This window comes from Rhea pennata, chromosome 7, assembly GCF_028389875.1.
Source record: "Rhea pennata isolate bPtePen1 chromosome 7, bPtePen1.pri, whole genome shotgun sequence".
Lineage (NCBI taxonomy): Eukaryota > Metazoa > Chordata > Aves > Rheiformes > Rheidae > Rhea > Rhea pennata.
Genome location: NC_084669.1, coordinates 39,342,272 through 39,367,386, shown reverse-complemented (window position 1 = coordinate 39,367,386; position 25,115 = coordinate 39,342,272). Strand labels below are relative to the sequence as shown.

The 25,115-nt window shown below is 41.8% G+C and overlaps 1 protein-coding gene across 2 annotated transcripts; it reads right to left on the bottom strand.

The window, feature by feature from the left end:
• Nucleotides 1-1,531: 1,531 nt before the first annotated feature.
• A1CF (APOBEC1 complementation factor) lies at nucleotides 1,532-24,326 on the bottom strand. Of its 2 annotated transcripts, none has more exons than XM_062580006.1 (11): nucleotides 24,228-24,326; nucleotides 20,447-20,581; nucleotides 19,737-19,867; nucleotides 18,012-18,250; nucleotides 14,570-14,734; nucleotides 11,256-11,353; nucleotides 10,079-10,349; nucleotides 7,746-7,954; nucleotides 4,932-5,068; nucleotides 4,056-4,189; nucleotides 1,532-1,683 (listed from the first exon to the last, which is right to left on the bottom strand). In XM_062580006.1, the coding sequence occupies exons 1-11, from the start codon at nucleotides 24,324-24,326 to the stop codon at nucleotides 1,532-1,534; spliced, it is 1,770 nt and encodes a 589-aa protein (XP_062435990.1). The 2 variants fall into 2 exon arrangements, with proteins under 2 accessions (XP_062435990.1, XP_062435991.1); XM_062580007.1 differs by having other exon boundaries at nucleotides 7,746-7,930.
• Nucleotides 24,327-25,115: the final 789 nt, after the last annotated feature.

The following is a 25,115-nucleotide window of genomic DNA, read 5'->3' as shown; positions in this document are numbered from 1 at the left end:
TAGTACATGTGATAAAGCTCCACTTATAATAGCAAAACAGCTTTCACAGTGTCACATTATCTCACCAAACCTGCTAAAAAAATTTAGGGCCAGGTCTGTTCAAATTGATGGGCATCAGCTTCTAAACACTGAGGGGAAGTTGCTCTCGTGACATGCGGGGAAGATGCTTGTTTTTGCTCTCTGACAGAGGAATAGATCTGAAATAATGTTGAGGAAGCAAAAGATGGGAATTCAGCTGTTCGTCTTACAGGCTGTAAACTCTCCTTGTTAATAAGTCTTCAGGGGAGGAGGGGTTCAGGTCCAGACTGAGTGGATTCAAGTTTTCTTAGAGTGCATGCTCTACGCAATTAAAACGTGTGCCCTGTAGTCATTGAACGCTGGATATCTTCTGCATCTGTAGAACGTGGTTACTTCTAGGTCAATCCAATGGCTAAAATATAAGGATAATTCCCTGCTGCTGTTAAGCAAAGGACACTTTCAGTTTCCTAAAAGAGTGTTATCCCAAAACCAGCTACCAGAGGCCGGTGCTCTTCAGAGTAAGAGGACCACTTGCTGCTGACATATGTGAGTTACCCTAGGGAAGTTATACGAATGTGGGTTCACGTGGGCCAATTAACTAAAGATTGGCCATAATAAATAGTGTTTTTATGATCCTCAATCTTAGAAGTCCTAAAAATTTTCCTATCTTTGACTAAAAATTGGATGCGAGGGGAGAATGTACCATTCGTTGCTGTTTGGTGACTTATAGGGCTGGCTGGGAATTAGCAAAGTAAGAGAGAAAACTACTGAATGCCTGCCATCTACTTGAAAAATCAAATTTGCATTAAGGAATGTACAAACTAGCCTGTTAGGTTGATAAATATGATATCATATTTTATGATATCATATTTATGATAAAATGGCTTTCTTCCTCGGTTGTGCCGGCATGAATTTGGGAAAAAAAAAAACAAAAAAACCAAAAAAAACAAAAAAACAAACAAAAAAAAAAACACTTGAGATGCCTAACTGAGCCTGAGTGCTTCCGCAGCATGCTTGTCGCACGTGGTTTGCAAAGGCTGTAAAAGGCAAGCCGGAGATCTGCACACCAAGGGCCAAAGAGGCAGTCTAAAATTTCTCTATCTGGGTAGAGGTGAACAGAGGGAAAGTGGAGAGTGGGGGATTGCTAGAAGCACTACTTCCCTCCCAAGCTCCTGTATCGCAACCTGGATGGGACCTACTCGGTTTTCAGCACGGATTGTTGCTTGTAAACACACACACACACACACACACACACAGTGGTACATATATATATGTATACCTGAGAACCACTTATCTTCTGGGATAATATTCTGCATTGTAGTATGAAAATCTGATTTTTATGGATTTTTCTTCATCTCTCTTTTTCTTCCCCCTAATGTTCTGTTACCAAACTAACAAACTAAGGGAATAAAACTCTGACTAAAAATCTCATTTCAGAAGATGGATTAGTTAAAAATCATGAGAATTTTCCTGCCCATGCTCCACTGAAGGAAACTATCGCTACGATGCAGTATTAAAACGCCCCATAACCGTCACTGCGTGCAGCTACTGCAAAGGCGGGGTAGGCTTCATACGCGGCATAAGTCGCTAAATCTTGCCCCATCGTCACTGCTTGTTTGAGCTGGGTGGCTGTGACAGTCGCAGCTGCATTAGCGATGGCATATCCTGCAGGAGAAAAGAGATAGGCCAAAACCATAGGTCAATGAAAAGGTGCTCAAAGGCCACCTGACGGTCAGTTTTCAATAAGAGGACATGTTGTCTATGGGAATAGTACAGGAAACGATGAATTTATCAGTGGGTAGATGGGGAGAATCTTATTAGATTGAATATCTCACTTTGGGCAGGTTTTTCCTTCATGTTATGAGCTGTAAAATTAACAGCTGCAGCTGGAAAAATAATGCATTTTTCTCACCTATTATTTGTTAAATATATTGCTTAAAAAAAAAACTCTTTGAGCATTTTTCCTCAGGCTTGGATTATCTCTGAACTAAAAGGGTGGTACTACCGTTCTGTGTACTATATCTCCCACACGTGACATGAGGAGGACAAGAAAATGTAAGTAATACAGAGCAAAATCTGAGCAGGTTTCATAGCCAAGATGTTTATGCAGCTGGGGAATATATGGCTTTGACACCCTGCGTGGCCCAAGTATGTGCAGTTCAGGACAGCCACGTTAGAGAGGAGAGACATGCCTTCTGTGCAACACTGGGGAGAAAATATTTAGTAAAATGGAATTTTTCCCATCAGTTTTTAATGAAAGATGTTGTTTTAACACTTCAAAATTTTCCACGGGAAAATGTTAGCTTTGGTAATTTAAAATGAATCAGTGGGAAAACAAACATCATTTTGGGCTGGGTTGTCTGAGAGCAGTATATAACAGGCTAGACCACAACATTTTGTTGTGAAAGACTCGAAAACTGAGAGGAAACCCAAATTTGGGAAGTGTAGCTGGGTTACCCATCCGCGTCGCTGGACCAAACTCCTCTGCCAAACTACATCTCCCAGGCTCCAGCTTTGCCAACCGAACAGCCAGGTGGCCAAGCATCTGGACTGACTCAAAATCAATCAGATCCAGGTGCCTCTTTCACCAGAAATGGAGATATTGGGCAACACTTTTTGCTTTATTTTTTAAACACAACTTGCTTTATTGAAGTTGTTACCATGGGAAAAATATGAGAAATTTGCTATAACTTGATTATGATCACTCAGAGTAAAATATCTTCTTCACATCAGCAAGCCAGGATGTATCTTTGCAGACTGGAGTTAAGAACTTTGTCATTTAAAAAGTGTAGTATTTGGAATCATTATAAAAGAAATGAGCTGCTACCTGGGTATGGGCTGAGATGTGCTGGGTCTCAGCTAGTGTTGACCAAGGCCCAGTGCATGTGGCAGGCAGAAATTTAATGCATGTCTATTTGTTGAGAGTCCAAGACAAATAAATATGGGTGGATGAAAGAAAAAGGAGAGATTATAATTAAGCAGTAAGTGGGGGCTGGATTCAATAGTGTCTCCATTTGGTTTCCATGATGCGGAAGCTAGCACGAGCCCAGACAAATTGATTTTTCTGTGGCTTTTGCGGACTTCTGTGGCAGGAAGCCGGATAGATTTTTTTTTTTTTTAATCCATCCCTGAGACACTCCAAACAATTCAGTAGTACTGACTAATGCATTCCTCATGTGCAGTTTGGCATAAATTGTTCCCACTGCACCAGAATAACCGTCATGCCGGAGAGCACAGTAAATGTAAAGCCTACAAGCTGGATTCCTGCTCCTGGCTTAGGTTTTCCGTGATTTCCCTAGCTGTTTTGAGAAGCTGCAGGAGCTCCTTTTGGGTATAAACTCTCACATTTGAACTATAAGCCTTTCAGAAGGGGTTGGAGAGTGCTTGGATCAGAATCTGAACGTCACAATTGTGTCATTTGTCTGGTACGTGAAATCGGAAGTATTGATAGAAAAGGACCTGGGGATGCAGGGGGACAAGGTGACCCTGACTTGATCAGCTTGTGGTAAAGAAGGCCTGCACCATCCTGGGCAGCGCTAGCTGTAGTGAAATCAGCAGACTGAGGGACAGGGTTATTCTCTCTGTTCGGCACTGGAGAGCCCACATCTGGATGTGGTGTCCAGTTTGGGGCTCCCACTACAGGAGGCACCTACAAACTGGAGGAAGTCCAGGGCAGGTGCTTTCCTGGAGGTCACGAAGCAGTGGGAGGTCTCCATCCTTGGGCATTGCCAGACTCGCCTGGACACAGCCCTGAACAATCTGCTGTAGGTGCAACATTGGCCCTGCTGTGAGCTGGTGTTGGACCAGAGACCCTCCACCCAGGGGTGCCTCCAGCCTGAGCTGTTCTATAAGTACACCGTACTTTGCAGAGGCCTGGAAATACTGTCAACCAAGGTAAAGACATGCAGAGAAGCACAGCCAGATGCTGCCTGCATCTGCATGCAGTGAACATAAACTGGTGAATTCTTGACATACACAAAAAAGCACATAGGGAAAACCAAGTTCCAGGAGATTATTCCATACAGACCTTCACATACCTGGAAAAGCAGGTGCTGCAGGAGGAACCTCTGTTCCTTCCGTGGGAATCCCTAGCGTCTGAAGGGTATATTCTGCTGCATAGGTTTTGGCTTCATCAATATAGGCACTGAGCTTGGGAGGCGTGAAGGGATGTCTGTGGAGAAAAGAAAATAGTAGCTTGTTTTTTGTTTTTTGTTTTTTTCTTCCAGGACTTTCCTGCAAGTTATTTTTATCCAACAACATGGGATTAAATATTCTAGTCACAACAGCCTTTGCTTGTAGTCTCTATGGTTGATAAGATACCACATACCAAACGGAAACATGAGTTAACTGTGTTGATGCTTTAACAGAAATATTCTGCTCGTAGCGGTCTGCTTTGTTTGCCGAGTTATCAGCGCTGGCCCTTGTTTTGGACAAAATGTCTTTTTAAATACGCTGCCAAACATCGCCATGCTCCAAATTGCCTTCTTAGTCCAAAAGAAAGCCCGCTGGAGCCTGGGTCTTTTGAAAAAGTACATAGCAAACAGTGTTTTAGATCGGAAGTGTTTAGGAGCGTATTTGGATCTCAAATACAAGCACGTGCCTACAAGCTGCTTTCTTCTTCCTTCTTCCTTAGTGTCTGTTTTGCTTTTCTACTGGAAAAAATCACCCCTTTGCCTGCTTGTTTCTGGCTTTATGTAGATTTTTTTTTGGACCATCAGTGAGAGAGCGCCAAGCATGGCAGCCCTTGCTATCCGTCTGCTTCAGTTTATGGCTGTTCCTCTCCCTAATATCCAAAATAACTAAAAATAGGGGCCTGCGTGGTTATATTCCCAGAGAGATGCTAGCTAAAATGACCTTTAAAATTCCAAAAATCCATAAAAAAAAAAAAGAAAAAAACCCTAGCAGTTACATACATGGCAGGGTTCTGGCTGGCAAGGGCAGGAATCGTGATTTTATAGAGGAACAGCTGTCTTTGATCTTGGCCAACTGCAGAATGAAGCTGGTAAACAGGCTGTCCCCAATTATTTTTCTGGCAGATTTCTTCTAAGATCTAGAAGGGGAAAAAGGGATTTGCTTTGGTTAATTGCCGCACAGCCGCGCTCTCACCCAGCTCCAGCCCCCTGCGCTGTGTAGTTTTGTTCCCTCCAAAGGATTTCAGAGTCAGCTTCCTAGCTTCTTCCAAGCCAAAAAACAAATGGGGGACCTGGTAATTCAGTCCACTCAGAAATACAAGATTCATCTAGATGTCTTATACCTTAAAATACCATTTAATGCCTAAAGATAATTATATTAAATCTGATGCCTTTGTCCATTTTGTCCGTCAGTTGTTTTATTCTGTTATCGGCATATATTTTCCTTGAATTCTCATCAGTAACCCTATGCACTATTTTTTAACAGTGTTAAAGTTTTATGGTTGCATTCATCTATTCTGTGATGCCTCTCTGGCTTAGCAGGAGGTAGTGTATGAACTGTCCAACCAGTAACAAAAAAAGAGCTGTTTTTTTGTCTAATTAATTATATAGGCTTCAATAGGCGATTTCTGCTTCTAGTTTGAAAGAGAAATGCTGAACCGTTTTGCCCTCTGCCTAAGAACAGCTTATTCAGTGCTAATTGGGAAACATTGTCTGCAAATGCTTTTGCTTTTTTTTTTTTTAACTCACTGGATAACTGGTATCCCAAATGGACTTGAGTGTACCTTGACCTTCCCATACTTCCCTATGCTCGGACCAGTTCTCTTTCTAAATAACTCCACCAAACTTGACCTTCAGTTGAGAACTCGTTGGGTTCCCCCAAATATTTTTTGGTGCCATAATGATTTACGTTACTGTAGCACATGAAAGCAAATTAGCATCCCAAATTCAGAGAAAAGGCAAAAAAAAAAAAAATCTGTTTATCTGCTGAAACTGAAACAGCTCAGAGCAATTTGCGGTAGCTACGACGTTGGCCCTGCTGTGAGCAGGGGCTCAGACCACAGACCTCAAAGGGCACCTCCAGCCTGAATCTTTTTTGTGGTCTAGTTCAATTAAATTTTTGCAAATGCTTGTTTTAATCTTTTTAATTATATCTGCACGAAAACTCCAATTTAAGCTTATCACTTCATAGAGTACCTAAATTAGCTCATCATTAGATTTCTTGAATATGGCAACATTTGTCCCTTGCCATTCCAACTGCATTATAAGGAGGTTAATTTTAAAATGTTACATCAGCATTTAAACCCTCAAAAAGACACGCCTATTTATTAGCATTGAGCATCCTCACTAGGCAACGGGAATGAAATTAAGAGAGGTCCTTCAAAGGTGCTCTTGAAATCGTCTCAGTTTAGTGGACAGGAGAGGCTGACCAAGTTAGCAGATGTTAACGAGGCTGTCATATGAACGACACTGTCATGTTAAAGAGGTGGTCATGCTGGCGAAGAGGTCATGTTAACGAAGCCGTCTTTTATGCAGCTGGGGAGATGGTAGTGTGAACCCAGCTGTAGCTGTTTAAGACTAGCAGACCTTGGACTCCTAGGAAAGTTGCATGATCCCCTGTCTGGGGTAGGCAGGAGGTTTTGTGTGTGTTTTATACTCTTTCATAATCCCGTAAATTATTTCAAAAGAGTGGAAAAAATGAAAAAAATAATCTAAATTTCATCTGCCCTTAGGCGCTGCAGCAGCACCATTTCACCCCTCAAGTGTGCTACTAAAATAGAATAAAGGGTTTGTGAAGCTTTGCAAGGGAAGAAAAAGGCAAATTTCCAATTTTCAGGAGCGTGGGGGAGGGGATATTTTTGTGAACATTTGGCAAACCACATGCTATGGCAATTTAACTGTTAACACACAGAGATGTAATTCAAAATGCAGGGTGAAATTAATTTCTAATGATACTTTGGGTGACTCAGGGGGAAAGGAATTGCCATGCGACAGAGATCCTCAAAAACTCAAGGAATTCATTCTGGGTTTGTTCTGTTCAGTCCTCAGTTATCTCTTTGGATCCGTCAAGTATGGGCAACCACACCAAAGGCCTTATCGGGCAGTCAGCATTTTCGCATTTGCATGACTGTACAGTTAATCAACGCCTCTTTTCCCACAACTGATTTTAAGATACGTGTCTGATTTCAGTTCTTAGCATTACTGCTTCACGTGAAGTTACAGGATCTGTGGAATTCTGCTTTCCAACCAGGCACCTGGCTTGCATGGAAATTGTGGGAGTCAGCAAGAGGTGACACGCTCAGATCTGAGGAGATGATACTTTATTCCATGTTTTTTTCTTTATTTGTGCTGCTTTGGACCGATTGTGTGGAGGCAATACAGCTCTGTGCAATACCATGACAGGCTCTGAATTGGAAAATGGCTGTTTTTTTTTCTAGCAAAACCACTATTATTTTTCTTTTTGTGTGTATTTATCCCTCAGCAAAGACCTAGATGATGCATCGTATTTATCAAATCCATTTGGAGTAAGAATTTCTTTATTCCACAATGCTCTTAAGGAGCAATAGTCACAGTTAGAAGGACATCACATCTCTGGGTATCTATGGAAACTCTCCCTTGAGAGAGAGTGGACACAGGCTGTTTTCCAGCCAGGCAGGTGAGCATTTTAAGATGCAACTAGCAGTCTTTTCTTTCTTTTCTTTTTCTTTCACGTCACTCAAGATTTATGTATGGATATACTCATCAGGATCAAATTCAAGCATTTTAGGATAAGACAAAATCTGGCCAGAACATTTAGTCGATCGTTCATGAACATACCTGAGGAGCAAGCTTGATCCCTTGGGGTTTTAAAGTGACGTGGTTCATCGGCGTGAGCTCCATTCCTGGCAAGAGGTCGTAGAGTTTATCCTCTCCCCTTTTTTCTCCTTTGACCTGGTATCCGCGCCCCAGGCCCGTGTAAGCCAGGTAGCCGCGACCTCCTAGTCCTCTAACTCCCGCAGCCCCTACAGGTACATTCATGTAAATTTCTAGGAATGTAAGAAGGCATTAAACTGAATCAAATCACCGGAAAAATTACCCTGATTCTCGCTGTAATGGAAAAGTTAGCCCCACTCACTGATTTCTGGGAAGAAGATGGGCAGGAGGGCCAGCGGGCTCGAGGCCATGACGCTTGTAGGCTCTGCTGGGGCACCGGAAAGGGGAGATCCCAGGAGGGGGAATTCCCGGTATGCCCATTTGGAGGGAAGTCCGATTTATAAGTACGGTGTGCAATTCCCTGCTGCACAGCTGGTTTCCCCCAGGAAACGCTCTGCAGATCGCAAGAGGCAACAGGTCAGGGCATTACTGCCGGGTATGGCAGTGGACTGAAAGATGAAGCTTCACCTCCTGTTACATCACTTCTGTCTTTAGCCCTGGCAAAGCTGCTGCTGGAACGAGCCAGACTTGGTGTTGTCGTCTTTGGGCTCGAATGCTTTGATTTGTGAATTTTAAGGGGAAGCCCTGCTTCTTTCTTACCCAATTTCCATCTTCTCTGTTCTGTTCAGTCAAGGTGAGGCATAACTTTCCATTTAGTTCATGCACAAATCACTTTTGATTTCAGGACACCTTTCTAACTGGATTTGTAGTTGAAAGGCAGAAAGGGGACAACTGATATTACGGCGATTCCTACCCACTGGCGTAATTTCAGTTTCCTGAGGAACTCAGAGTTTATACTTATGGGAACCCTCTGCCCTTATGTGAACCAAGGTCATTTTTTTCACATTACATTTCCATTTTAACTTTCAGGAGCAGCACTTGGAGCTTGAGGAGGAGACTATGAAGCCAGAGAGGGCTGGTGGATTATCACATCTGCAGCTTTCCCAATGTAATTGTAACATTTCTGCTCTCCAGTTCCCTTCCTTCTTTGCGAAGGAGTAAAAGTTGGGTGGTCCAGTCCTCATCAGCCCTCCTGGTGTGCGAGACGGCATTTGGAGTTTGCTGCGGGACCTGGCCGTGGGCTGGGGACATGAGCTGACTTTGCAGCAGGTGTCAGTTTTGGAAGGAGGCTTGGGAACAGATTGCTTTTTGCTAGCCCTCAAATTTACTTCTACCCAAATTTAACCGGGGCAGGGGGGCACTTGAATGAGGGGATGTGATTTGGTTGCAGATGCAGCCACCCAGGATCAAAGGTAGAGCCTCAGTAACTTGCAGAAATAACGTGAAATATGTATATTTCATAGACTGCTTATTATTTGATTATTTGTCCAAAAAGAGTACCTCTCCCAGAGCACGCAAGCAATTTCTTGATTACAATTCTGATTCCCATTTACCAGGCCCTGCATCAGGGACTAGGATTGCTTAGGGATAGCTGCAAAAGCAATCTCCCTGGGAAACACCACAATTTGGGGCTCAAAAACCACTGGGACTAGTAAAACTTTCCCCATAGGTCTTAAAGGAAAGAGGAAGTGCAGCTGTGGGCTGTGCCAGTGGATGATTAAAGGAGCTGACTCTGAAAGGGGAAAAAAAATTTGTTATGGCAAACCCAGGTTTATTTACCCTGGAGGAGGGTGATTTGAAAGGTCTTTTGAGACCACCGTCTCCAAGGATCCTTGCCCCAAGATATGGTTATTTTTTTCATATCCTGCTTAGTGTGCTAGAAGACCACTGTGTTTTTGGAAAGGGCAGAAGCCAAAAACTATTTGTTTGTCTCTCTCTTGAAGGGATCCAGAGTCCAGGGCAATGACGACCAACAGTAAGTTGGATGATATCCAGGGATCTTCACTGTTGACTTGAGAGAGTGGTGGATGGAGGGGTGGGAAGCAGCTCTCACGAGCTGAAAAGCTTGGGAGCACAGTCAAGCTCTTGTATTTTCCAGTAACAGATCTTGGAAGGGTGCAGGGCACTAGTGGCTGCTGATCTTTGGTGACGGGAACATGAGACGATGTTTGCATGACTTCCCCCACCCCTAAGAAAACATGCGAAAATGATGTTTACAGCCACCCTCTGAGGTGGAATGTGCCTCAGCCTTCCCAGCCATCATCAGAAGAGGTGGTTGATGGTGTCATGCCTCAGATGCTATTTTTAAAAAGCATTAGTACCACCAGCTGCAGCATTATGAATGGACACACCAATAAAAACAAGAGAGGTTTCAGTATTGGCATGATTAGAGTTACCTCGGACAGATGGAGGTCGGATAATGCTCCTGTTGGTCAGTCCCTTGGTGGCTGGGAAATGAAGGTTAGGGATAGCCGCATAGGCCTGGGGTGCGTAGAAGACTGGAGCGCCAAGGTAGGCCGTGGCAGGATCATACACGTGTCCAAACGCATAGGTGTATTCTCCTTGCAACATGGTACCTCTTCCCCCAGTGCCCCGAGTGTATCTGACGTAACTGTCTTTGTCGACAGGTTTGGCTAACGTCACTTCGATGGGGGAACCATCCAGCACCTTCACGCCGGGACGTCAAGGAAAGAACATGAGAGAGGCACAAATGTGAGGAAGTCTCCCAAAATGCACAAGGATTATCCTGCCTAGAGAAGCAGCTTCCTTTCACAGTTTGCTAACTGGACAGGCTTAGCTGAAAGATTGAGAAAACCACCCCCGAAAAGCCCCAAATCTCCATCCCACGGGTGGAAAAATACACTGGCTGAGTGAAGGTTTAACATGCTGAAAGCATCCAGCCCTGAAACCAGCCAGGGAGAGCCTAGTTAACCTAGTTACTACAGCTGTGAAGCCTTTAGAAAGACTTTGCTTCCCTACAAAGTAGCATATAAATCTAGGAGATTATATGTACGCCTATATCAAATAGCAGTAATGCTAAAAATAGGAATAGAGTTAACACTTCTTCAGGAAGAGCTCTTGCACTGCAGCACTGTGAACGACATGCAGTGTGAGAAACGCTAAATACAGCAACCTCCTTGCAAATCTGCATCTGAAGTTGGAGCAGATGTTTTGGGTTGACCTTGTTTGTCCCTGTTTACCATTTACATGCTTCCCTGTGAATGTTTTTGTTGGCAGACACCATACAAGTGTATGAGCACGAGCCAAGGGACCTCATAGCCCTGTGTTTTCTATTCCTCATTTTGTCATTGTTTTATTTCTTCTTGAGCGGTGAACTACATTCTGATTTGGGCAAAACATTTAGCGTGAAAGTAAGTAGCAAGAAGCCAAAATGAATAGTTTGTGAACACCACATTGGCTGAAAACTGCATTCAGGAATATAAAGGCAGTCTGCAAACAGAGAATAGGGCTATCACCTTCTGGATGTTCTGGTAAGTAATAAGCCACATATAACTTCATTTCAGCAGTATGCTGCATATAAGGCCTATGAATTAGCATTTATACCAGCTTTACCTTCCCATTCAAGGCTTTCATAGCTTCGACTGCATCTTCTCTTTTATTAAAGTGCACGAAGGCATAGTCTCTAATTTTCTTTACTCTCTCTACTGCACCTACAAGAAAGGTTGGAATATTAGTTTTGAAATGGCACATCCAGCAAAACCCTGTTCTGAATGAGAATGTGTTATGCTGCAAGCCTTAGAGAGCAAAGGATAAGAAGGTAAGTGCCTTCTCACCTCTCAAGATGTAGATATCAAGGGAAAGGACCTACAATGATGTAGGATTTTAAGTTAGACAAGAAATGTTTGGAGGTTCTTTTTTCACATCCATCCTCTACAGCGTTCCATTCCCCTTGTCAACTCCTCTTCAGCTTCTTGGAACTGTGGTACTCAGTGCCAGTGTGAACAAGTGAATTTGACTCCAAAATGACACACAAGCTATTCCCTGTGGTCACAGGTTTTAGACCCTGACCTTTATCTCCTTCTCTAATATTTCTTCTTTCCCCCTCCTGTTCGTTGGGAACTGCATTGTTAACCAGCCATGCAACTGAGACTTCTAACATCTTCAGACATATCTCTTAAAAATTTGGCTAATGAATGTTGAATTACTCTTCTGTTGACTTCTCTCCCCTTTACAGCTTAATAGGCATGCTGTCCTGTTACTGCAAAAAGTACTTACGCAACTGCAGAAGAAAAAAATATATTTCTTTGGAGTTAAAAGGGTGTCATTAGGAGCTCCAATGTGGTAAATGAAGCCTATCCCAACCTATAACCTGAACAGCCTGCATGTCTTCAAAATGATACTGAAATGGTAAGTAGCACCTTGTTTCCTAGTGGGATGAGAGGGTGATTTTCTAAGCCGAAAGTTATGGGAGTTGCATACTGATCTCTTGTTTACAAGTCAAGGCTTTAACGAACTCTCTGTGTCTTGAAAATTCCCCCTTCTGCCTTCTGGAGAGCGCTCTGCGTTACTGATTCTTGCTCATGCCTCAATCTTGCTTGCTCTCATTTGTGCCTCTATTAGAACGATGTACTGTGCACTCTCAGGTCACCCCCATGAAGAACCTGGTTGTGTGATGTTAGTGGGGGAATCTTGTGCTCCTTAGATATATCCAGAGAGCACAACCTTCATGCTATCGGAGCAGAGCATGCACTAGCTAAAATGCCAGGAGCCATCTTTTATAGACCTGCTCGTCTTTGATGCACTCTTTCAGCATCATCCTGCTTCAGCAGCAATGTCTGGCGCCTCTTTAAATACATGTAAATTGCCAGGGATGAGGATTACAAGATCTCTAGGGAATGAGAGCAGTGTTTTTTGATGACAGAAGTGATCCATGAGTCTACAGATGTCATCTGCAGAGGGGACAAGCAGCATCAAATTTGGCATCAGATCTTTTAAAGGATGGCACTTCTGGTGCTGTGGTTAGACTTGGGATGCATAAACAGGGGTCCTGCAAGTGTGTTTATGGAGACTCTGGCAATGTGAGATCCTTTGTGGCAGTGATAGTGTGGATACCTTTAGATTTTAACTCTTATTTGAATCATTTTTTATTGGATGATTTGTTATTGTCAAAAGAGTTTCTAAATTCACTGGATCAAATATACACTTGAGGCAAGTATCATTGAAATACAGCACAAAGAATGACACAGATAATCAAGGGAGGACATGAATCATTTCAGATCTTTGCTGACATTTTTGATCATAATCTCGCTGTAACTTAAATTGCATTTATTCTCCAAAAAGCTTGGCTTTTGCTTGTAGTATGCATGTTTTTAGAGCCGTTATATTCTTTAAAGCACGGTAGAGCTCTAAAAAGGAATTCCTAATTTAATCCACAATAAATAAAGCTGTCCAGAAAAGAAAAAAAAAATAGAGAGAGAGAGAGAAAGATGACAATTTCCAGCACAGTATTGGATACCTATGGCAGGAGTAAAATGATAAAGTGACAAAAAGCAAAGCTGAAAATGATGTAGTTTGAAATCTTCCACTGGTGTGCTAGAAAACATTTTCGGGAGCAAACCAAATGACTGTTACAAAAATTTCAGAAAAATTTTAAATGTGTTTTTGAGGAGTGCAAAAAGTTCAGTGTTCAGGAGAAAAACTGAATAAATAAAGGAGAAAGCAGTTAATATAGTGGGATGAGACATATTTAACTGAGTGGTAAAATGGGATCACTAACAGCTTGAGGGTTGCTGCAAATATTAGCTGATAATGTTAGAGGGATAAAAAAAGACTTATAAAGAAATTTCTAACAGACCTCTGCATTGCAGCCTACTACAAAAAATAAAAAAGAAAGAAAGAAAAAGAAATGTATGGAGCAGAAATGAACAGTTAGTGGTGGAAAAATGAAGCTCTGTAGTGTATTTTAAAAAATTAATAGAAGGAAGTTAATAGAAATGAGATGAAAGATGATTTCACTTTGCCAAGCATAAGTTACCAACGCCTAACGGATTGTGTGGCTTGGAGAGCTGCAGAAATGGGTTATTTTTACTTTGTTGGTTTTGGTAGAATTTTCTAAAGCCTCAGTCATTCAGAAGTGAAGTCTCCTTCGAAAGCCAGCAGGAGTTTTATTCCCAGCAAACCTACTTGCTTTTCGAAAAATCTCACACTAAGTGCGTGTAATATATGCCATGAAGAAATACGATCATGTTCTGGATTAAATGATAAGCCATCGATTATTCACACTTTCACACATTGAGGTTTTTTGGTATGAAAATGATAGAAGTCAACATATAGACAGATCGGAGAAATGATAAATGTAAAAAACCCCAGTCAAACAACAACAAACAAACAAACAGAAAAAGGTGGTTTCTTGCTTTCTTTCGCTTGCTCATTTTATGGTGCTTTTTTTCTTAGAATATGCCTTTTAAAGTGTGTCTAAGGGAACCAAATTCTTCTCATGTGAAATGGAAGCATTTGTAGGAAATCACTGTTTCTAACCTTCCTTTTTGAAGAAGAAAAAAAGTGAAGTTGACTGGCTGTTTCACAAGCTCTCTCTTTTTAAGGAAGGCACAAATTCACAGGCAAGATCATTTTTATGATAGAGGCCTCCTCATGCAGCATTTTTGGACTTCTTCCAGTTGCCAGCCATCTAAAAAGGGTTAGTAGTGCTGTTAATTGCAAATTAAGCAGATAGAGGGATGATGAGACGTGCATGTAGGGTGGGAGCATTCACTTCAATGACGAATTTTGTGGCATTACATATGAACATTTTACAGCAGAAAAAGCTGTTATTTTTGTCTCTTCCTTTGGCATTTTACAAATGAAGAAAAATTTTCATTTGCAGTAGGAATACTTGTTTAGGAGCTATCGTGTCAATGGGTTCCTACCTTGTTTGATGTTGTTGAACTCCTTTTCGATGGTCTCTTCAGTAGTTGATAGCATGAGGTTCCTCACATAGAGAATTTTTACTGACGACATGGTATCTTCATCCACCTCAACTTCTGGCTCTGCCCAGTCAACAGCGATTGGATGTCCCCATAACTGGATCCTTCCTTTAAAGGCAACGGCATCATCAGTGTCAAACATACTTTGACTCTCTACACTTTTGCTCAGAGCCTGTTTTATATAGAGTATGAACAGGCTGTGGCATTAAAGTAGTAGAATAGTTTTACAAAAGGGACCGAAATAAATCTTTCTAGTGCGAAGCACTGATATTTAGTTAATACATTTCCAAGAGCAGATGGTCACACTTCCAGTGTGCTCCTGCTGATACTTTAGATGCCTGCAGAAATCCAGTGTCCAGAAAGAAAAGAGAGAAAACATGGTATAATTCACTAATGTCTGCATTCCCTGGAGTGCTCTGTAGAGGGAAATATACTTTAATGAACATAGTTCTTGTGTAAAAATACCTATTGCTTGCAAATGTTTCATTCCCTAGATAACTGGAAACGGATACAGGTGTCTCAGCTGGACAAAGTGAAGTAAAGATTTGTCTGTGTGGAGTTGTATGGTCCCACTGGATAAAGTTGCAAGGAAGTAGCTGGAATAAGGGAAACAAAGGGTAATGAGGCATATCACAGGTGGAGAAGCATATGGGCTCCATGTACAGTGAATCAAGCTGTTGAGGAGCAGGGAATAAAAGGAGTAAATAAAAAAGTAGTTAAAAGTGATCTTGAGGTCAGATTATCATGCTGGGGTCCATAATCACTTGTATTTAGTCAATTAATCCATTAGGGAATAGATTAGGGAATTATTCCAATGATCTTCAATATGTAACGAAGACTGATTGCCAAGCACTTGTCGCAAAGCTGTACAAATTGCAGCGATGAGAATAGGATGGAGGGTAAAGCAGAGGTACCTCTATCTAGTGAGTTTTTTCACCTCCTGTCTTCTCCAGATGGCGATGATAACTTTGTCCTCCTGTTTTTCTTCCCTATCCCTTCTGCACATCTTAGAAGGAGATCTTCCTCCCCTTTCCCTTAAAAAGCAGCTGAAATCTAGTTATCCACTAATACCTGGAGACCTAAATTTCATGTGCTTTCTCTTGCTTTGCATTCACTCAGCGCTATCAGTAGCTGGATTTTTCTCTGGCTATTTTAATTAGCCCAGTAGATAGTGCTTTGGAGGTGCCGTATGGATGGTTTTCTGTCTAAGCAGCATGGTAAATGCTAAATGTTTCCTCCAAATAATGAAATATATTATATCTGCCTCTCCAGCAAAGTTCCCTCAAAGAACAACAAGGCAGATTTTCGTAACAGGTCTTTCTGTGTCTTTCTTCCTTTCCTGCCAGTCTTTATGGCAAGATGACTGAGTCCTCCAGAAACCTGAAGGTATGCTAAAACAGAGAGAAGCCTTGGGATAGTTATGTTGAGAGAGGAAAATTGAGACTTTAAAAAAAAACTTTTCTGGAGAGATCTCATCTTGGATAAAATGGGATCTGGGAAAAAAAGGAGCTCCATCTTGGATAATCCAGTCAAGATAGGATGGATGTCCCAAAAGAGAGGAAGATTAGGGGCTGAGGGTAGAATTTGGAAACATTTTTTTCAGTAATAGAAGTGAAAAGTTAAAAAGCAAAATGGAAACTGGCTGCTTTTTGCTAGGAAGGCTTGTGAATGAGCTGTGACTTCTGGAGCTAGATTGGGTTGATGTTTAGCTTTCAGCCGTGCCCAGCCTGATTTGAGCTGTTAATGAAAAGAAATTGAAAGGTGGCAATTAATGCTAACCAACTGAAAGCAAAGGCCATTTTCAGTTCACTAGTGGAAATGACGACCTGGTTTTGCTTGTAGCAAGAAAAACTAATCATGTTGCTTGTACTACCATTTTGCTGAAATCCAGTTATCCTCCACCCCAAAGGCATTCTCTTATTTGAAGAAGAGGGCAGACAAAGCTGCTGTAAAAAGCATCTTCCTTTTTGAGCATTTCTGCCTCTTCTGCAAAGCTCCCTCAAAGAGTGGCTAGGTTCAGATTCAAGGATGAATCCTAGTAATGATCTTCAGTTTCAGATTCATCCAGTACGTCATCTGGAGACACATTCAGTCCTGGCTTGAAACCTCTTTCATATTCCTTCTTTATGATTGCAACATCATAAAACTCTTTCTTCTGGTTCAGGCCTTTGAAACTCCCCAGACTGTTTGCTGGGTTGTCCCTAAATTGGAAGTTCAGGGTTACGTGTTCTTTCCCATCTGTCTCACTGTCTTTGCTCAGGATTTTAAGTGCTCCGTTCCCTCAAGGCTACTGTTGTTAGCTGTAGCTCTGCCTGCTCTGTTCCTTCATTTTTTTATATGGAAGCCATGAAAAAGTTATGCTGATGCACAGGTTAAAACAAATGTGCCCCTATAATTAGAGATGCTAAACTGATGCAGAATGTAGAACATACAGAATAAAAGGAAAAACAGTCAATGTAAAATATCCCACAATGGCTAAGCATACTCATATGCCTATCAGTACTCAAAATCATGCTCATGTTTGGCAATAAGTAAAAGGTATTTAAATGACTTGTGATTTTTCACAGACTATCATATAGAAAGAGTCAAAGATAGGTAGGACGATGTATAATGAACAAATCTCAAAACAGAAGGTCAACTGAATTCTTGCATTGGCAAGCGAGCTGAGTTCAACGAGGCAATGAGCTTTGTTGAGCATAAGAAAGCAAGCTCCACAAGCTGTAGAGCATAAGAAAGCACGAGAAAAAATGGTGAAATCATTCCAACTGCGCTTAATGGTAAGTGACTCTTTCGTCTAATACCTATTACACTTCTCCCACTTCGCAATGGCCCTTTAGCACCATCCTCTAGTGCTAAATGACATAGATTCATTTTTCACGTTTTTTAAATCCTAATGCAATTCCTCTTTAGAAGTCTTCTTCCTACATGGAAAATATCACTTTTCAGAAAAGTCCTCAGCACATTCTCAAAACTGATTACATTCTTAAGTTCTTTCCTGATAGGCTATATATAAGGCTATATTTTATTTGTAACCCAGAATAACCATAAGATAAGTTCTAGAACAGAGCTGTACAGATACATACAGCTAGATCCATCTAGCCATATTTTTAATAAATTCTTCCTCCTTAATGAAGTGTGTGGATAATGAGTGTGGTGATAAATCAGAATCTGCAGAGAATTGCCTGTCCTATACCCCAGAGCCATGGCATCTCCATCAGGCAGTCTGGCATATTGGGGTCACTCCAAGCACACGTTAGTAACTGAGAGAAAACTCAGCAGTGTTTGCTTCCTTGAGTATGTGGTTCCTCTTACCCACCAGAAGCTGCAAGTATGCAAATGGTAAGATGAAGCCATCCCTACCACCACCCCAGGGCTCTGTACTAACCTGGTAACAATTTTCTCCTTGCCATTGCTGCTGCCCGATGACTTTCATATTCCACAAAAGCAAAACCTCGGTTTTTCGTCTTGTCAGCTGCACTAGGGTACACAATGACGTCTACGACTCCATCCGTGACTTTCTTCATCTCTCCTAAGATTTCCTCCCTCTTCTTCGTTTTGGGGATCCCCCCCACAAAGAGACGGCAGTTGTCCACACTGGCACAGACCCCAAGGAGACGCCCGTTCCTGTATATAAACAACATTTCTAGTTGTTTGTCCCTGCCTTGTCCCAAAACACCGGTTCAAAGAGAAGTACCTCCAGTGGTATACGTTGTTTGGGACATTCAAATCATTTTGCTAAATGTAAGGGTTGAGCAAATGAGGGTATCCAACACGAATTGGCTGCCGCTTGGCCAAATTTCATATCAAAGGCAGCATTGTTGAAATGAGGGACTAGAGATTTGGAAGAAACCAAAGCCAATTTTTTCTTTAGTTTCTTGGGATTCTCTCTTCTGCTGTTTCCAAAAACAGCTGCTACCACATGGCTGTACGTGCCATCCATGAACACAGCAATGACTCGTGCTGCTGTTAGTGTATGCCAAGATTTGTTGTTTCTGCCAGTGACTTGTAGCATCTCAGTCACCAGTGGGTCTCATGACTGAAATTATAGGGGGGAAAAATCCCCCAATTTCTTATTATCATAAAGAGAGAACATTTTGGGGCTTGCTAATGCCAACTGTTCTGCAGACTTCAAAGTAAACATTTCCTTTCATACTCACTTCCCTCACCTCATTGTAGCTTGAGGACCTCTTAAGGGATCTTGAAAAGTTTCTTTAGGAGAGTCTTTGGAACAAGACAAGTATGCAGGGGAGGTGGAGACGGCTAAAGTCTGATCTTTAACACTCTCCAGCCTCTGATAAAAATCATGTTTCCCAGCCCTCCTTCTGAGCCTTGTGACCTGCTCATCCTTGTGGTTGCTAGTAGAGCTTTCCTAATTCACCACCTCTCCTTTTTGTGCAAAATGAAAATCTTAAAATTCCCGGAATGGTTCATCACTAAATATTTTTAAGCAAAGAAATATACTCATCCCACTTTGAACTGAAAAAACCCCAGATGGTTGAAATCAGAACAAAAGGTATTGATAGACCCATGTATTGTTGATTACTGGTTGTTTTGTTCCCAATTTTGAGTTACAAATGTGAGGGTTTTTTTCTATTCCTACCCATTGGGGAATGTCACTGATTTGCCTTTGGTTTTCATCCTATTCCATCGTGTTTTGCAATCACACTGTATTCCAAAAGATATCTACAGTATAATACGAGCCCACTCACATGGATAGGAATACATCAACAGAAAACTGCCCACAGTGGAAGAGGAAATAAACCGTGATGGTTAGGTGCCAGTTATTTTGATCCACAGCAAAATATTTTTTTTCCAAGATTCTGAGAGATTTTTTTTAAGGAAGAAATCTCCTGTAAAAGATATCAGTTCTCGTGAAATAGTGGTTTCTGTTGACTGCATTTCCAGAGAAACTAGCCATAATACATACTTGCCTTTGTAGTAAGGAATAAAGAAGTGATTGCATAGAGGGAGAAGAATTGATTTCCTTTTCAATTTTGGGTATCTAAATAACCTTTCTCTTGGTAAAAGGGGAAATGTATAGCCATATATAATCAAACAGATTAATGCATCATGTAATTTAAAGTTATGTGAAGGTATTTGTCATGCTTACCTAATTTCATAATTATTGAGTTGCTTTATTGCATTCTTCGCCTCCTGTTTATTAGTGAAGGTTACAAAGGCATAGCCCCTATTGTTTCCATTGAAATCCATCATCATTCTCATTTCATAAATTTTGCCAATCTGGAAATGAAAAGAAAAGTCATTCTAAGCGACAGGTTTGTCAGCAAGGTGGGAGATATTTAAACAAGACTGGGTACTTCCTTGACTATATGATGTAAGAGCTCTTTGAATATTTCCATATACAAGACAATTATCCAGAACCTATTCTACTGTTACACTGCTTTCTGATCCATCAACAAAGTCAAACTAAATAGAGACAGCATGTGCTTAAGTGATAAGGTGGGCAACTAGCGCTTCAGCAAAGAAATATTATGCATACTAGTAAATAGCAGTTTGGTCACTGACTTTAGCAGCGCCAGAATTTCTGACCTCACAAACCTGAAACCACATCTGGACTTGAAGCCAAGACGGATGGTTTCTTGCTGGGGAGATGAGGACTCCTGGGTGGATAAGGGAAAGGGGGTGCAAGGGTTGCCACTGAACCAAGGGTAGTTTTGTAACCAGCTAAGTGAGGAAGGAACTGGGATTTCAACACATGATTTTTCCCAGTCTGGGCCAAATCACCTCAAATTCAGCCTGGAAGTACAGCTTCGATCATCAGTATCCGCCGCAAAATGACTACCACCCGTAAAGACTTACTTTTTCACACAATGGTATAAGTTCATCTTCGAAGAGGTCTCGTGGGAGTTTCCCAATGAAGATCTCACACCCCCTCTCTGGCGGAGGGCCATCCCAGCCAGGTGGTGGACCTCCATATTTTCTTTGCCCGTTTTCCTGTCGTGGGAAAAAAAAAGAAAAAAAAAAAGAAAAGGATGGCTTAAATCACACAGATTTTAAATGTGGATGTAATTAGCCTCTTGGCAAGGAACCCAGATTTTTGTCCAGCTTGATATATTAGACTTACACCATTACCAGTGTGCTACCTTTCCCATAAGGAGTAACTCTTCATAAACTCAAAATAGATAGTATCGTGTGCATTGGCTGCCCCACTGATGTATCTACATTGAAAGGCCTTGATATCCCTTTCAGTAGAACTGATGATGTACTAGAAAAGGGTTTGATTTGATTTGTACCTAGATGAGTTTCACTAAAGAACATGCATCAGTGCGTTGAATAGGATGTTGTTTCAGCAACTCAACTGCTACTTCAGATGCCAGTATGGGGACAGTCAAATAACTCCATGAAAAACATAGGCCTTCTTGTCTATGGGAGGTGAACCCTTGTGGAACATGAATTAGTTTTGGAATGTGTAATATTGCACTTGGAAAATGTACAAATTGATTCTTCATCCAATTATAAACATTGATTAGCAATGATAAGTCTCATATTTTAACAATTGATGGAGAGCTTCCTTCTTCATAGATCAAAGAAAAGATACTGGCAGAATCATGTTTGAAAGCAGAAAAACTATGTAAAAGGAGAAGGCCTCTGGACCTCAGGCAGAGTTAACATAGGGGAAAAACAGGGATGGAGGTCACAAGGGAAGAAATTAGGAGAGAAACGTGAATAGAAGAAAAAGTGGAGGGGCAATGTGAATGGATAGGAGTTGCCTTGAAAGGTGAACAGGCTTCTCACCACACTTGGAAAATGATGTTTTCACCAGCAATTGGACTTAGCAAAGAGCCAGCAACACCTGTCGCAAGGTCTGGGGAGGACCCAGGCCTAGGAATTTTCATGGAGAGATGGTGTAGGGGAAGAAATGATGGAGTTGGGCAAGAGCTTGGAAGTGACAGTAGCAGAGTAACGAGCCTCTGGACGCATAGCGCTGCTTTTTCTGTGTTTCTTCTCACTGCATGCATGCTTTCTTGCTCAGCAGAGGAGATAAGAAGGAGTGAGCACATGGCATTCAGTGGGACAGAGGAGACAAAACCTGGGGCAAGAAGGTGATGCCAGAGTCCTAGTTTGTGTCAGATCATGAGAAGCTACTGAGCTCTCAAAGAGCCACCTCAGGGAGTGCAGGTCCCAAACCCAGGGCTGTGGTAAAGCCCTTTCTCTGCTCATCTGGGATTTGAGAGAGAGCCCAGAAGAGGAGAAGCAACCGGAAGAAGAGAAAGAAACAGTCCCTAGGAGGGGAGATAGAAGGGTCGTCAGTTGGAAGAGGAGGCTAGATGAGGGGCAGGAAAACTCTCCCACCAGAGACTGTTTGGAGAGTCACCCAGGATGATGCCTGCCTACCCAGGAGGAAGCAAGTCTTGTCCCTGAATAATACCCAAAGTTGTGAGAACCAGCCAATATTTTCACCTTTGCCTACATTTTTACTGGATGCATTTATCTCCTTTCTCCTCTCCTGTTTTTTGTCAACTTCTGTGTCTTTTCTTGTTTTCTTCTCACTTTTTCTCTAATCTTTCTCTCTTTCTCTCTCTCTCTATAGTCCTTTTTTTCTCTCCTCTCCCTATTTGTCTTTCTCTCTTTTTCTCTCTCTCTTTCTTTCCCTCTCTCTCTGTAGCCCTGCTTGTCCTGCTGGAATGCCATGTGACCAGAATAGCTGGGATTTTGCTCATTTTTCTGTTTTTGTCCCCCACTTTCTGTTATCCTTTCCCACTTTGGGAATATTCCAGGCAAATGAACAACTGAACAGCTGACTTGATAAATAGCTGACTTAAGATGAATGCCTGAATGACTCAAGCCTATAGCAAACGAAGATCGTTGCAGGAAAAGAAGACTACAGTAAGAGCATATTCAATTTTTCTTAGGCCTATACCTGGCCCTGAGTTATCTATGCTCATTCTTCATGTTATAAATGCTTTCAGCATAATGTTGGAGTCCTAGGAATATCTGAATTTATGAAGGAACACTCACAGGGAATCAGACAGGAAGATCATGAAGTTTCAGGCTATTTTTTCTGCCCCTAGGTTGGCTGAATAGAGCACACGGGTGATAGGAGGTTTTCTGGCTACCCCAAGAACTGCGAGATGTCTTTCGATCCATTTGTTAGGTGAAGACATCATCATCATTGTACTGTAATCTTCATTGGCACATCAGCTGGAGGAAGGATCTGGTCATAATGTGACCTGCTGATTTCATGTTTAATGGGCTGAAAAGGGCTAGGGGAGATTTACCATCCCACTTGTAAACCGAGTAAGAGAAAAACCAATTGGTTAATTTTTCATTTTGTCAACATATGTGGGAGGCTGTGTGTGAGGAGACTCAGTTAAAAAAAAACAAAAAACAAACAAAAAAAAAACTTCTATCTGCAGTGGCTTCGTATTTGGCCTGAAGGCAGCATCTAAATGGTCTCATCTTCACAATCTGGCTGGAGGGAAGGAGGATCTGCGTTGTCCTCTTTGCAAAGATGTGTGACCCTAGCACGTGTTAAGCAAGGAGGTTTTGACTCAATGATGGCTGTGAAAAAAAACACAGAGAAACAGAAGAGGGAAATGAGGAAGACAAAAGAGAAAATGGTTAACTTGAAAGAAGGGGAAAGATGGGGAGAAAGAAGATCATGGTGTACTTGTATGTGGGGAAATCTGTGACTCAGAAATGAGCTACTGCCAAATGTAAGTGACTGAAAAAGAGCGCCCCAGCGAATGTAAGACCTGGAGAAGCTATATCATCTCCAGTGTAAAGAATGGCAGAAGGGGTCTCAAATGCAACGAACCCAGCTGCTGGCCTAGTCCGAGGGTGTGCACAGGTTTAAGGGCTATGTGAAAATACTTTTTCTCAGGAGTGTCAGTTTTTGCTTTGGGCTGTTGTGCCCCCTAGTGCCTTGTAAAGAAAGGCAAAGTTTAAGACAACAACCTTCCTAAAATTTAGTGTTTTCATTCACTGCTTGTTAGAGAATGCAAGGGCAGTCATACTATTGCCTAGTGCTTTTGAAAAAATAGCTTGTTTTGGCTGTGCTAAGAAAGGCGTACTGGGATGGCTTTGGAAGGATCTTCCTGTTCTCCATCTGCCCTGGCTGGAAGAGGCTTTCCACTCAGAGAGCTTGAAGACTAGCCTAGGAGTAAACTTTTGCCTATTGGGCTGATAAGGTACCTTCCTCCTGTGTATTTGTGTGTATGTGTGTGTGCAGCATGAAATGAAGATCTGATGTTAACACCTCAGACTTCTTACGGCCAAGACTGGACCTAAGGTCTTCAGAAACTCTGAAGTGTTTAATGGGCTTCTTCCACTACACTACCACTGCAGCCGTGACTTACACATAGCAATCCCAACCCTTCCCAAGCTGTGCTTAGTTTTCATTTTCTGCTTATCATAATCGCAGTAAGCAAAGAATTTCTGGAGGAATGCTACCTGCTTTATAAAAGACAGTACCTGTTACACGTGTTTGTGTCGTACATATATTAGAAAGAGGGAGGAGAATCAGTGAGAAGCAAAGCTTCACGCATGGGGATTTGCAACTCAAGCCCCTGATGTAATGTATCAATTCAAGACGAAACCAGACACTGTGCAAAAAAAGGATGTGACTGTGAGTTCCTACCTGGATCAAATTATATCCCGTTCGCTGAATTAATGCACGGAGGGCGGCTTCTTTCTGTGTGCCGGTCAATCCATCCCCGGATTTGTGATTTGATTCCATTGTGAATGATTATCAGCAAAAAATCAGGTTAATTAGGGGTGCTCACTGCAATCAAATTTAAGATAAATTAAATCAATTAATATGGCTAGGAGCAGAAGGTCTACCCTTCTGAGAACGTTAACAGGATCATTCTTCCTAAATCAATAATTCTGAGATTAAAAAACTAAAAAAACTGCACAGATTCCATAGAGAAAACAAAATAATCCCCCTCTTACCTTTTACATGAAAATAAATAGCATTTAAGCCCACAATTTGATTCTGGATAGCACTCTAGCATGACGCAGAAGGCTATTGTAACACATTTGTGCTTGTGTCTAAGGAGAGAGACATGTGTAAGATACCTAATCTTGCATCAGCTACATGAGGATGGAGTCCTTCATATCATGGCATCCAGCTGATGCTGGCTAGGGAATCTGGCAGGAGCCATGGAGGGCACTTTAGAAGAGATAGGTCCTGATTTAGTCTGTTTCCAAAAAAATCAAGAACACAGGAGAACTTCAGATCTGCATCTACAGTCAGGGCTGGGAAAGTCTTGGGTTCAGACCTTTCAGTTCAGAATTGTAGTTTTAGGTCATATCTAATCAGAGAACTTTTTTAAGTTTAGTTTTTGGGCTGAAAAAAAAACTGTAAAGAAAAATCTCAGTCTGAACCGGGTCTCACACAGTTTTTGCTGCATGCTGAGCTTTGTCTTGGTGCATGCAAGCAGCATTTGCATGAGTACATATAGAAGTGGGTCTGCAGGTACAAAGTTGAGCTTGAGGACTTGTGAAAACATTACTGGCTGATGCT

Excerpts from the sequence above, each read along its gene's own strand:
- A1CF (XM_062580006.1), bottom strand. The coding sequence starts at position 24,326 with ATGGAATCAAATCACAAATCCGGGGATGGATTGACCGGCACACAGAAA. Across the intron at positions 14,735-18,011 it reads AAGGAGAAAATTGTTACCAG|GAAGGATCCAGTTATGGGGA; the intron begins GTTAGTACAGAG and ends TTGCCTTTAAAG. Across the intron at positions 4,190-4,931 it reads GCCAGCCAGAACCCTGCCAT|ACATCCCTTCACGCCTCCCA; the intron begins GTATGTAACTGC and ends TTTTCTCCACAG.